The 13,982-nt window shown below is 42.2% G+C and overlaps 1 protein-coding gene across 4 annotated transcripts in view; it reads left to right on the top strand.

Annotated features, from left to right (window-relative positions):
- The window catches only part of LOC106565901 (rho guanine nucleotide exchange factor 10-like protein), a 128,592-nt gene that overhangs the window by 49,100 nt on the left and 65,510 nt on the right, over positions 1-13,982 (top strand). For all 4 annotated transcript variants that reach the window (XM_014133570.2, XM_014133569.2, XM_014133567.2 and 1 more), the window contains one exon: positions 12,220-12,338. In XM_014133570.2, the coding sequence (XP_013989045.2) occupies positions 12,220-12,338 (119 nt within the window). The remainder of the gene's footprint in view (positions 1-12,219; positions 12,339-13,982) is intronic.

Consider the following 13,982-nt stretch of genomic DNA (forward strand, 5'->3'; position numbering starts at 1 on the left):
CATTAACATCTGCTAACCATGTGTATGTGACCAATTTGATTTGAAGAGTTGCAGTCAGTTTTAGAATGGGTGGCCAGTAATAAACTGGTCTTGAATATCTCTAAAACTAAGAGCATTGTATTTGGTAATCTGGTAATGAATGGTATGGCTGTTGAGCAAGTTGAAGAGACTACATTATTTGGTGTTACCCTAGATTGTAAACTGTCATGGTCGAAACACATATTAATTAATTGTGTGTAAAGATGATGAGAAGTCTGTCTGTGATAGAGACACTCTGCTTTTCTGACACCACAGTCCACAAAGCAAGTCCTGCAGACTCAAGTTTTAACTTATCTTGATTGTTGCCCAGTCATATGGTCAAGTGCTGCAAAAAATTACCTAGTTAAGCTGCAGCTGGCCCAGAACAGTGTGCCACATTTTGCTCTTCATTGTAATCAGAAGGCTAATATCAATACTATGCATGCCAGTCTCTATTGGCTAAGAGTTGAGGAAAGACTGACTGCTTCGCTTCTTGTTTTTATAAGAAACATTAATGTGTTGGAAATTCCAAATTGTTTGTATAGTCATCAACACACAGCACCGACACACACACTTACCCCACCAGACATGCCAACAGGGGTCTTTTCACAGTCCCCAGGTCCAGAACAAATTCAAGGAAACATACAGTATTATACAGAGCCGTGATTGCATGGAACTCCCTTCCGTCTTATGTAGCACAAGGGAACAGCAAATCTGGTTTCAAAAACGAAATAAAGCAACACCTCACGGCACAATGCCTCTCCCCCATGTGACTTGATTTTTGTGTGTATGTACTGACATGTATGTGTAATTGATAGATGCGCACACACACACGCACACTACATGTTCATGTTTTTAAATGTATGTAAATTGTAAAGTCTTTTGTCTGCAATGTCCTTTTAGTCTGTAATGTCTTTTTCATTTTTGTCCCCAGTAAGACTTGCTATCGCCATTGGAGTCAGCAAATGGGGATCCTAATAAAATCAAAAAGTCATCCAGCTGTCACTTGGAGAGTGAATGTTTTTGCAGAACACACACTGACCGCACAACAATGGGCTCCCCGATGCCAAGCTCACGATGCTTCACAAAATGTTTTTATGGTGATGAGCAAATAACAATGTGGGCTGACACTAATAAGTGGTTGTTGTGGTCGAAGTGTAAAGATCCCCGAAGCACAGCTAGCTATTCAGTGAGAGGGACATGCCTATTTAAAGTTCAATCTTTGGAATGTTTTTAATACAAAACATCATGACCTGCCCTAAAACTTTCTCTCCATCACTTTACCTGCCTGTATGCACTCCATATCCATTTATTTCTCTGGCTTCCTAATGTCACTGGTAATGTTCACTATGCATTATTGCGGTAGTTACATAGATTAGAACTATAGGTTTAGACACTTATCAACATCGAGAAAATGTATCTATGCAGGTTTCCATGCCATATTTTCATATTTAGGGAAAAATCCATTGAGACGTTGTTTGTTAAATCTCTGGTGTGAAATAGAATGAATCGACACCAACTTGGCCAGAATGTCAATTACATGTTAATTGCATTAAACCCACACTTTGCGTTCCCATTTAACCAAATGTAATTACAATAAGGGAGTTGTTGATGTGATTTTACGCATGGCCTGCAGTCACTAGGCTCTCCTGTCATTTCATGGTAATGCAGGCCTGATGCACGCCCTGGGGAGTCCTCCAGTTCAATCAGCAGTTGCACTCCACTCAGCTGTATCCTGTATGGACAGAGGAGTGCCATGCTCCAAAATGTCTCCAAATGGCTGATGCCCCAAATAGCAAACGCTTTTATGCATGATTTAGTGAGCGATTAGACATCACAAAGCTCATTTTGGAGCCAAACTCTGTACCAGCGTTTATGACTGTTACCACCATTTATATAACACACTTATATCCCTCAGGTATGCTTTCATGTACACTCCTTACGTTACCGCACAGAATACGCATCGTGCCAAATGCTATCCCCAAAGTGTACTTTCAAAACACATAAATCTCATCTAATTTCTTACACTTAAGCTACAGTACAGGAACATAATTGTATGCCTGAGGTACAATTTGAATCACATTTATAGCATGAGTTGTCTTTTAGTGTAGCTCTTTGTCTTGGGCATTGACATTATATATACAGTACGAAAGTCTGCCAGATATGAAAAGTTTGCGATGTAGAGATAGTTTTTACTTAGGATGGGACCAGCACTGAAGCCTAACATCACAGATATAATATAGAACAGATGCCTCCAGGAAACAACATTTGTCACTTTTAGACCACATATGGTGCAGTTATGAGACCTGGAAATGGAATGGGAGAATTGCCCCACATCAGTGCTGCAGCGCACTCAGAGCTCTGGGCGCCATTAATAATATGAATTGGGGAAAGCAACGTGTTCCACAGAATCTCCCATGCCGCTTCAAGTTAGCCTACTGTTTCTGAGGGGGTCCTATAATAACATAGCCAAGAGCATAGCTTAATGAATGGGTTGATTCTTTGTAGAGCAATTAATTGCTATTTCAATGTACGGACCTCCAGCCTTTCCAGGCAGGGTTAGGACTGCTGATTTGATGAGCACTGAGACAGAGAGACGGAGGAATGGATGGAGGCATGAAGAGAGATATTGAAAGGAGGGAAGGGGGGAGTGTGGAAAGGATGATTGAGGCAAGCAATCAGTTCCACCACAGGGAGCAGAGGGCAGGCAGGGGGCTGTTGCCTGCGGTTACCCTGCTATCTCTAAGTGTGTCAGACTCTCCTCCCCAGCAGCTGATCGATAGACAACGCCTGAGAAGTGGAGTGTGGCTTGACTGTCCCGGCACACACTCTGACACGCCCTCTTAATCCACTGCTAGCCAGCACTATGGTGAAGCACCAGGGAGCAGAATACAGGAGACAGGCCATGTGCTTTCTGTACCATGCTGAAGGTTCAAGTAGTAAAATTGTCCTTGCATGCTGCAGTTTCAAGTACTGTAGCAATTATCACTATGGCATTGGTCAATCTCCTTCAATTTCAAAGCAGGAGGATTCATGTTATGTATTCTGGTTGTTATGCACTGGCATACCAGACAGCCCTGCAGCCAGTGCAAGGCAGGGGGCCCACGATCTCTGGGGACCCATGCGCCTGTCATCTATGTCTATTTTCTTTAATTTAATAAATAGTTTTGAAATTAACCATCCAAAAAGTCATCCATATTAACCTTTATAATTTACATACGTATGTTCAGTTGAAGTCGGAAGTTTACATACACCTTAGCCAAATACATTTAAACTTTTTCACAATTCCTGTCATTTAATCCTAGTAATAATTCCCTGTCTTAGGTCAGTTAGGATCCCCACTTTATTTGAAGAATGTGAAATGTCAGAATAATAGTAGAGAGAATTATTTATTTCAGCTTTTATTTCGTTCATCACATTCCCAGTGGGTCAGGAGTTTACATACACTCAATTAGTATTTGGTAGCATTGCCTTTAAATTGTTTAACTTGGGTCAAACATTTCGGATAGCCTTCCACAAGCTTCCCACAATAAGCTGGGTGAATATTTGGCCCATTCCTCCTGACAGAGCTGGTATAACTGAGCCAGGTTTGTAGGCCTCCTTGCTCGCACACACTTTTGTCTTTAAGCCGTTTTGCCACAACTCTGGAAGTATGCTTGGGGTCATTGTCCATTTGGAAGACCCATTTGCGACCAAGTTTTAACTTCCTGACTGATGTCTTGAGATGTTGCTTCAATATATCCACATAATTTTCATTCCTCATGATGCCATCTATTTTGTGAAGTGCACCAGTCCCTCCTGCAGCAAAGCACCCTCCCAACATAATGCTGCCACCCCCGTGCTTCACGGTTAGGATGGTGTTCTTCCGCATGCAAGCCTCCCCCTTTTTCCTCCAAACATAATGGTCATTATGGCCAAACAGTTCTATTTTTGTTTCATCAGACTAGAGGACATTTCTCCAAAAAGCACATTCTTTGTCCCCATGTGCAGTTGCAAACCATAGTCTGGCTTTTTTATGGCAGTTTTGGAGCAGTGGCTTCTTCCTTGATGAGTGGCCTTTCAGGTTATGTCGATATAGGACTCGTTTTACTGTGGATATAGATGCTTTTGTACCTGTTTCCTCCAGCATCTTCACAAGATCCTTTGCTGTCGTTCTGGGATTGATTTGCACTTTTCGCACCAAAGTACGTTCATCTCTAGGAGACAGAACGTGTCTCCTTACTGAGCGGTTTGACGGCTACGTGGTCCCATGGTGTGTATACTTGCTTACTATTGTTTGTACAGATGAACGTGGTACATTCAGGCATTTGGAAATTGCTCCCAAGGATGATTTGTGGAGCTCTACAATTTGTTTTCTGAGGGAGGTCTTGGCTGATTTCTTTAGATTTTCACATGATGTCAAGCAAAGAGGCACTGATTTTGAAGGTAGGCCTTGAAATACATCCACAGGTACACCTCCAATTGACTCAAATGATGTCAATTAGCCTATCAGAAGCTTCTAAAGCCATTACATCATTTTCTGGAATTTTCCAAGCTGTTTAAAGGCACAGTCAACTTAGTGTATGTAAACTTCTGACCCACTGGAATTGTGATACAGTGAATTTCTAAGTGAAATAATCTGTCTGTAAACAATTGTTGGAAAAATGACTTGTGTCATGCACAAAGTAGATGTCCTAACCGACTTGGCAAAACTACAGTTTGTTAACAAGAAATTTGTGGAGTGGTTGAAAAACAAGTTTTAATGACTTCCGATTTCAACTGTACTAGTGCTTCAGCTTCTTGGGCTTCAGGAATGTGACTGAAAATGTGCCTCAGGCCTTGAAAAATATAGTTTTTACTGATTTTTAATTTAATTTAATTTAACCTTTATTTAACCAGGAAAGGCTCATTGAGATTTAAAATCTCTTTTTCAAGAGCGTCCTGGCCAAGATAGGCAGCGCCAAGTCATTACAAAAATTAGACAAACAACATGAAAAACTACAAGAAAAACTGATTGAACGTACACTAAAAGTATGTGCACACCTGCTCGTCAAACATCTCATTCAAAAATCAATGGCATTAATATGGAGTTGGTCCCCTCTTTGCTGCTATAACAGCCTCCACTGTGGGAAAGCTTTCCACAAGATTTTGGAACATTGCTGCGGGGACTTGCTTTCATTGAGCCACAAGAGCATTCATGAGGTTGGCACTGATCAGTCAATCAAATGTGTTTAGAAAGCCATTTTTACATGATCTGATGTCACTAAGTGCTGATGTTGGGGGATTAGACCTGGCTTGCAATCGGCGTTCCAATTCATTCCAAAGCTGTTCGATGGGGGTGAGGTCAGGGCTCTGTGCAGGCCAGTTAAGTTCTTCCACACCAATCTCGACAAACCATTTCTGTATGGACCTTGCTTTGTGCATGGGGACATTGTCATGCTTGAACAGGAAAGGGCCTTCCCCAAACTGCTGCCACAAAGTTGGAAGCACAGAATCGTGTCGAATGTCATTGTATGCTGTAGCGTTAATATTTCCCTTCACTGGGACTAATGGGCCTAACCCGAACCATAAAAAACAGGCACAGACCATTATTCCACCAAACTTTACAGTTGGCACTATGCATTGGGGCAGGCATCCGCAAAACCCAGATTCGTCCGTCGGACTGCCAGATGGTGATCCGTGATTCATCACTCCAGAGAACGCGTTTCCACTGCTCCAGAGTCCAATGGCGGTGAGCTGTACACCACTCCAGCCGACGTTTGGCATTGCACATGGTGATCTTAGGCTTGTGTGCGGCTGCTCCGCCATGGAAATTAATTTCATGAAGCTCCCGACAAACAGTTCTTGAGCTGACGTTTCTTCCAAAGGCAGTTTGGAACTCGTAGTGAGTATTGCAACCGAGGACAGACGATGTTTACGCGCTACATGCTTCAGCACTCAGCGGTCCCATTCTGTGAGCTTGTGTGGCCTATTGTACCACTTTGCGGCTGAGCCGTTGTTGCTCTAGATTTTTCCACTTCACAATAACATCACTTACAGTTCCGCTCTAGCAGGGCAGAAATTTGATGAACTGACTTTTTGGAAAGGTGGCTACCTATGATGGTGCCATGTTGAAAGTCACTGAGCTCTTCAATAAGGCCAGTGTTTGTCTATGGAGATTGCATGGCTGTGTGCTCGATTTTATACACCTGTCAGCAACAAGAGTGTGGCTGAAATAGCCAAATCCACTAATTTGAAGGGGTGTCCACATACTTTTGTATATATAGTGTATAAGGGGATATCGGTGAACAAATGCTGTGGTCAAGGATACGACGGTGCCAGTTCAACGAGAGGAGCTTACTCAGGTTTTCAAAATCACATATCAGACCTAGAGCATAATGCTTCTTAACTAGTTTGAGTTTTAGTTTAGCAAACGATCTCTCTGCAGAAACGACAGTTACAGGATGGTAAAAACAGCTTGATTGCTGTTGCAACTTCAGGGATACTGCAGTGAGTGGTGCTTCAAATACAGCTGTTCTGCAACATCTTTAATTGAGCCTCTCATTCTCCTTAATTGCCGGCCTCAACACGTTACGGAAAGAGATGAACTGTATAAGAAGTTCTGGGGACAGGTCGTCTGGATACTGGACAGCCAATCAATTGGCAGATGCAAACAGATTATCATGTTTAGAGAACAACAGCTCTTGAGGGCTTGAACAAAACAAGCGGTTTGCGATTTTGTTCATACTAGTGAACTGGTGTTTGAGTTGTGTGGTTGCAATTATCAACAGTCCCTTATCTCTTCTATATCTTGGCATGCATCATTCAAGAGTAAGTTTAAATTGTGTACAGTGCAACGGACATATAATGCACAATGTCTCAGGAAAGACTTTCTGGGTTGGCAATACTCAGTATAGAAAACAGTCGGGCCCTCAACCTGAACCTACAAGCTGTGGTGAAAACATTTGCACACAAAAAAGGAGGATTTCAGGAGACCAGGGAAGTCTCTCAAGTTGGATTTAATGTAATTTACTTTGATTATTGCAGCCCATTTGTGTAGGCTATTAGCCAAACAAAACCTGCTGAGTTCAACAATAAATAGCAGAGTGGCTGAATTTATCCTCAAGCCAACTACCTTTTTCCTCAGGCTATTTGATGTGTCATTTTTCTATATATTTTTTTATAAATAGCAGCTGTCATGCAGGTTCATGTAGCCTATACAGGACATGCAGCCACATAGACATCACACAATTTCAGCACCATGGACAACGATCGGTTTGTGAGTGGCTGTCTGACTGACACATTCAATTTCTGGGTGGCAAACTCCGACCTTGCTGGGGTCCAAAGAAACTGTTATGTGAGTGTTGTTATGGCAACTGCAACTAATTTGCTTTGCTCAAGCAACATCCATTTCAATATATTATTTGTTGTAATTATGCAGCATTGGATAAGATGGAAAGATGGCCAGTGATGATGACTCAAATATAGACAATAAAGCCGTTGACACATGCTCAAATGTGCTGCTAAACTTTAGAATTTCTACGCCCCAAAATGTATCTGTCAGACTGCAAAGATTATCTCAACATCTCACTGTGCTCAAATGTGGGAAATATTTATGATGAGTAAACATTATCAGGGCAGCCAGGTGGAATAGGGAAGGAGCCCCACAGCTGCATTCAAGACTGGAGTGGATGAATGTTTGACCTCCACAGTATCCAACCTCAGTATCCATCCTTAGTGTATTGGTACTAAGGTTTCATTTTGAGTGGTTGACATCTGAGAGCTTCCACACGCAGCTCCTGCCAGCAATTTTTTGTGATGGAGTGTAAGCCGTCACAACTGATCTATTCAAGGTTTTGGCAGTGGTGTACTGACCAGTGGTGTACTAAGTGGCTAGCCCAAGCTCTCTCTTTCCTCTCTCTTTCATTCAGACCTCCTGATGAGACTCATTGTTGTTGTTGTTTATCATTATCCATGAGGCTTCAGTTTACATCACAACATCAAACAGAATAATGGCAGCTGCAGAGAGTGAGAAACAGAGAGTGAGAAACAGAGAGAGAGAGAGAGAGAGAGAGAGATAGAGACAGAAAGATAGGGATTTGGCTGTGGAGCTCTGGCTTTCTGCTCTGTCTGTGAAAGGTTTAGGGGGTCTTATGTGAATAGAATGCTTTATCTCTGATTCATTAGTGACTTTTCCCCTGTGTGTGTGCTTGTGAGCGTCTGTGTGAAGTGACTGTCTGTCTGTCCTCATTAAGGCCTCTGATAGAATGGCTCTGTATTTACCATTTGTTCCGAAGGGCAGGCACCATTATTTGTCGTCATTAATACATAGTAAAGGCTGAAGGCCAGAGACAGGGTGTGTTCACACACTGGCAGCATTTCACTTCTCCCTTCCTTCATGCACACAGTACTTATGGAAATCAGAATGGGTAAACACGGCCTTGGGCTTAGTCAGGTATTTAATCATATTTAATAACACCCTCCACGACAAATAACAACAGCAGGACCAATACCTTTGCTGACCCAATAATCACTTGGATGGCGAACATAGCGGAGTGTTATTCATACTAATTGAATGATTAGCTGAAGAAAGTTGCTGAGTGTTCAGGTGCAAAGGAAAACAGTGGACCCTCTGACCCACACCGACCAGTTCTGGCAATATGCCTTCAATTACAGCCTTTTAATGAATGACCCTCAAAGCCCTGATCATCCCTGGGAATGGCTATATCTGAGACAGACTCAGAGGTCATCTCAGAGGGGGATCATTAAGAAATCCTCTGCAGGTACTGTATGAAGATTTTATACATGATTGCAACCCGAACACTAAATAGCCCAACTTCATCATTATTGATTATTCAATCTATGATCTGCCTGAGCCTGCACCTCTAATTGTTCAGGTAGTCTTCTCTGGGAGCAGAGGCTTCATCTTGTTGCTCCTGTCAAATACCACGTCTATTATGTATTGTTCTTACAAAGACCAGGTGCACTATTATTTTAACGATCAACATATTTAAAAGCTACAATATATCCTAATTTGCAACCTACCTTTCAACATGGTCCCAAATACTGCTCCTCAGTCATCATAGCGATACAGTATCATAAGATCTTAAAAATCTCTAAGCATTGTTGTCAAAATACCTCTGAAATCTATCATTCAAAAGATGCACTCAAGGTTCCATCGATCCTATTCACAGTGGTTCTGAGAAATATGGAATAAGTTATCAAATGAAATATGAAAGCATCTCAACAGAAGGGGCTTTTGTTATTGAACAATGTTAACGTCGACCCTGTCCTCTCACTCTCTCTAAACATCACTGCATGGATGAATATTCTGAAGGTAACCAATCTCAATGAGGTTATATCATGAACAATTATTGTTACTGTACTGGAAATATATGTTTTAACCGGGGCTTGTTAACATGAAGTTATGCAGAATTCAGAGGTGTTGAATGTATGTGTCTCTAATATACAGTACCAGTCAAAAGTTTGGACACACCTACTCATTCCAGGGTTTTTCTTTATTTTTTAATATTTTCTACATTGTAGAATAATAGTGAAGACATCAAAACTATGAAATAGCACATATGGAATCATGTAGTTAACAAAAAAGTGTTAAACAAATCAAAATATAATATTTTTCAAAGTAGCCACACTTTGCCTTGATGACAGCTTTGCACACTCTTGGCACTCTCTCAACCAGCTTCACCTGGAATGCTTTTCCAGGTGAAGCTGGAAGGATTTCACACATATGCTGAGTATTTGTTGGCTGCTTTTCCTTTTCCACTCTGTGGTCCAACTCATCCCAAACCATCTCAATTGGGTTGAGGTTGGGTGATTGTGGAGGCCAGATCATCTGATGCAGCACTCCATCACTCTCCTTCTTGGTCAAATAGCCCTTACACAGCTTGGAGGTGTGTTGGGTCATTGTCCTGTTGAAAAAAAAATGATAGTCCCACTCAGCGCACACCAGATGGGAGGGTGTATCACTGCAGAATGCTGTGGTAACCATGCTGGTTAAGTGTGACTTGAATTCAAAATAAATCGTGACAGTGTCATCAGCAAAGCACCCCCAAACAATCACACCACCTCCTCCAGATCATCCGTTCACCTACTCTGCGTCTAACAAAGACACGGCGGTTGGAATCAACAACCTCAAATTTGGACTCATCAGACCAAAGGACAGATTTCCACTGGTCTAATGTTCATTGCTCGTGTTTCTTGGCCCAAGCAAGTCTCTTCTTCTTATTGGTGTCGTTTAGTAGTGGTTTCTTTGCAACAATTCAACCATGAAGGCCTGATTGACGCAGTGTTTGTAACTTGAACTCTGTGAAGCATTTATTTGGGCTGCAATTTCTGAGGCTGGTAACTCTAATGAACTTATCCTCTGCATCAGAGGTAACTCCGGGTCTTCCTTTCCTGTGGTGGCCCTCATGAGAACCAGTTTCAGCATAGCGCTTGATGGAGTTTGCGACTGCACTTGAAGAAACTTTCAAAGCTCTTTACATTTTCCGGATTGACTAACCTTCATGTCTTAAAGTAATGATGGACTGTCATTTCTCTTTGCTTATTTAAGCTGTTCTTGCCATAATATGGACTTGGTCTTTTATCAAATAGGGTTATCTTCTGTATACCACCCCTACCTTGTCACAACACAACTGATAGGCTTTAATGCATTAAGAAGGAAAGAAATTCCACAAATGTACTTTTAACAAGGCACTTCTGTTAAGTGAAATGCATTCCAGGTGACTACCTCATAAAGCTGGTTGAAAAAATGCCAAGAGTGTGCAAAGCTGTCATCAAGGCAAAGGGTGGCTACTCAAATATAAAATATATTTTGATTTGTTTAACACTTTTTTGGTTACTACATGATTCCATATGTGTTATTTCATAGTTTTGATGTCTTCACTATTATTCTACAATGTAGAAAATAGTCAAAATAAAGAAAAACCCTGGAATGAGTAGGTGCGTCCAAACTTTTGACTGGTACTGTATATTTAAGCAATAAGGCACAAAGGGGTGTGTTATATGGCCAATATGCCATGGCTAAGGGCTGTTCTTATGAATGATGCAATGCGGCATGCCTGGATACAGCCCTTAGCCTTGGTATACTGGCCATATACCACAAACCCCCGAGGTGCCTTATTGCTATTATAAACTGGTTACCAACGTAATTAGAGCAGTAAAAGTTTTTTGTCATATCTGTGGTATACGGTCTGATATATCACGGCTGTCAGCCAATCAGCATTCAGGGCTCGAACCCAGTTTATCTAATTATCTTTAGAAAAGCAGAATAAGGGTTTAAAAGCAGTGCAACATCCTGAGGTAGTATATCACCTGCAAATTGACTCCCTCTTTTTGTGTACCAGTCCTGTTAAGAGAAACCATCTGAAATGTTATGATTTGTGGAGACCAAACTCAACTAATTGGCCCTTAAGTCTGCTGTATTCCTACCTGCACTGCAACAGCAAAACAACAAGTAAACAACCGTGCCTGTCAAATGAACTGGTCGCACATCTCAAACCAAATGAGGAGTTTAGGCTACACTGGGATGTTAACGCTTTGGAAACAGCAACTCTGTATTTCTGTGGCTTATTACATATTGATATATGCAGTTATGCACAAGACACAGGGAGTAAATTAAAACAAGCTGTTTGATTGCACACAAAATTGTGTTTTAGTTAGTTGCAATTGACAGTTACTAAATTACTTAATGGAGGAATGTTGGCAGATCTGTGTTGTGCCTGGTGAGGGGGTGCATAGTGGCTTCAAGGTATTCAGACGGCGTGCACAAGCCAAATTCTCTCCTTTATTAACTACAATCCGGCAGATGCCTTTCTCCTGCTGTGGTGGAATCTTACTGTTGTTTTGAATCTCATAAAGGCTCATTACCAGTACCTTAATCAGTGTTGAGGCCTAGCGTGGGGCTGCTACGCGTGGGCTGTACCTGGCCCCATCTCTCCCTGCCTCTGGCTGATTACACACACACAATGCTAATTATCCTACATACTCATATTTCATACCTGAAGCCAATTCATTGTGTTACACTTTGTTTCTGAAACAAAAAAATAGACCCGTGCCCACTTTGTTCAGGTATTGCATATTTTTAAGAAGCATAGGAAGTGAATGCTTATTGGAGTGGGTCCTAAAGAGCCCATGTTGCTTAACTGCAGAAAAATATAGTTATTTAGGTCATTAACAACGTATAATTGAGTGGAAGTAAAACCTGTCATCCTTTTCTTCTAGGAGAGGAGAACACACCAGGATGGTTCTGTGCAGAAGATGAAGGGAAGACCATGGCACCATTTTGGCCTTTACTCACCTGCCGTGTGCCTGTCTTCGCCACCAAATCCTCGGACAGGAAGGTGAGTTCGAGCTTCAAAAGCCTCTTTGTTCGGCTCAAGTCGTCTAGTTAAACAGACTAGTGTGCGGTCTTCAATAGTTTTAAGGATTGTTTCTCAGACATGAACTGAGATACACTGTATGGCTTAACAGAATGTCCGCGACCCATCGACATCACCACTCAATCAATAATCACAGCATCTACAAGCAGAGAATGAGAGGCATGTCTACTGTGCTACATTGCAGTGCAGTTAAACACAGTCTTTTCCCATTGACGGGTAATCAAAGAGTACTTGCTGCTGCACCCCAGGAGCTAAAAATACACCATCTCAGGGAGGATCTCACTCCAATGGTCCTAGAGTCTTGGAACAATACATTCCCCAGCAACGCTGGCTAGAAAGTGGCGATCAATAGAGCCTGTTAAGAGTTGGGAGCCGCGCATAAATCAACTGGCAAACTGTAAGAGATGGACTAAAAGGTTTTCAGGACTCAGTCAAAAAGGTATCAAATCAATTTGCAGTGGCTGGAAGATGATATTTCTGACTACATTTTCAGCTATAATGTGGTTACAGGGCTTGCAGTGCAAGGTGGGTGGGGGATGCCAAATTACCATGGCCACCAGGGGAGGACGTTATAAAGTGATCATGCAATTACCTTAATGGCTATGGGACACCTAAGCATAAATCAATATTCTGACATTAGATTAAGATCCCACACAACCCAATAGTCTGTCTGGAAGCCATATGGGCAACGGAGCAAGGGGGGTCCTCGGCAGCTGGAACAGTGGAGTCTGGAGGAGACAAACATCCCTCTGTATTATTGTGGGTTTTAGAACGGTCCCAAAGGATCGCATGGAGCTTCTGGATTCTTCTACTAATGTCTGGTACACCTGCTGAGAGAGTGAGCCAAGGCAATTAATGGATTTGGAGCCAGCAGGACCACACTGCCTCAGAGGATTTGCCCACATTCTCTTTTCCTAACACAAACAAATGAGACACCTGAGTATGCCAACCAAAGGGCATAGAAACCATGTCTGTCATATGAGCTGACCACAAAATTGCCTGATAGCGAATTATTTTCTCGGGATGAGAGACGTTGTTGTTGTGTTTGGGTTTACATGAACGTGCAGGTGAGTTTCTGAAATGTATGTGTTTATGCATGCGTTTGTGCCTGCACTGTGTGTCTGCACTGTGTGTCTGCACTGTGTGTCTGCACTGTGTGTCTGAGTTCACATTAGCTGTTGCTGGGTCGCATGTGGAAACAGGGGGCTGGAAGAGGCAAGCTGAAAGTGTTTTCTCTTTAACCAAAAGAAGGTGACATTAAAGGGAGTGACTAAGTCTTCCATGCAGAACAGCCTGTGATTAGGGGCTTAACTCAAAAACAGACCCCTCCCCCCTCTCTTTTTTCTCTCCCTCCCTCTCTCTCTGTCTTTCTCTCATTCTTTCTCCCTCCTCTTTATCATCCTCTCTTTCTCTCACTCTCTTTCTCACTCCGTCCCTCCCTTTCTGTCTCTCTTCTCTCTCCAGCTCAGCCTTTGCACTACCACTGGGAAGCACACGCCTATACGTGCCAAAGCTCCCAACATCTCTTTCTCCAGTGTTGGCAGCCTCACTTGGCAGTCTGACTTACAGTGAGGGCGAGGGAAAAAAAAAAAAAAAAGATGTGGC

This window comes from Salmo salar, chromosome ssa12 (genome assembly GCF_905237065.1).
Source record: "Salmo salar chromosome ssa12, Ssal_v3.1, whole genome shotgun sequence".
NCBI classification, from domain to species: domain Eukaryota; kingdom Metazoa; phylum Chordata; class Actinopteri; order Salmoniformes; family Salmonidae; genus Salmo; species Salmo salar.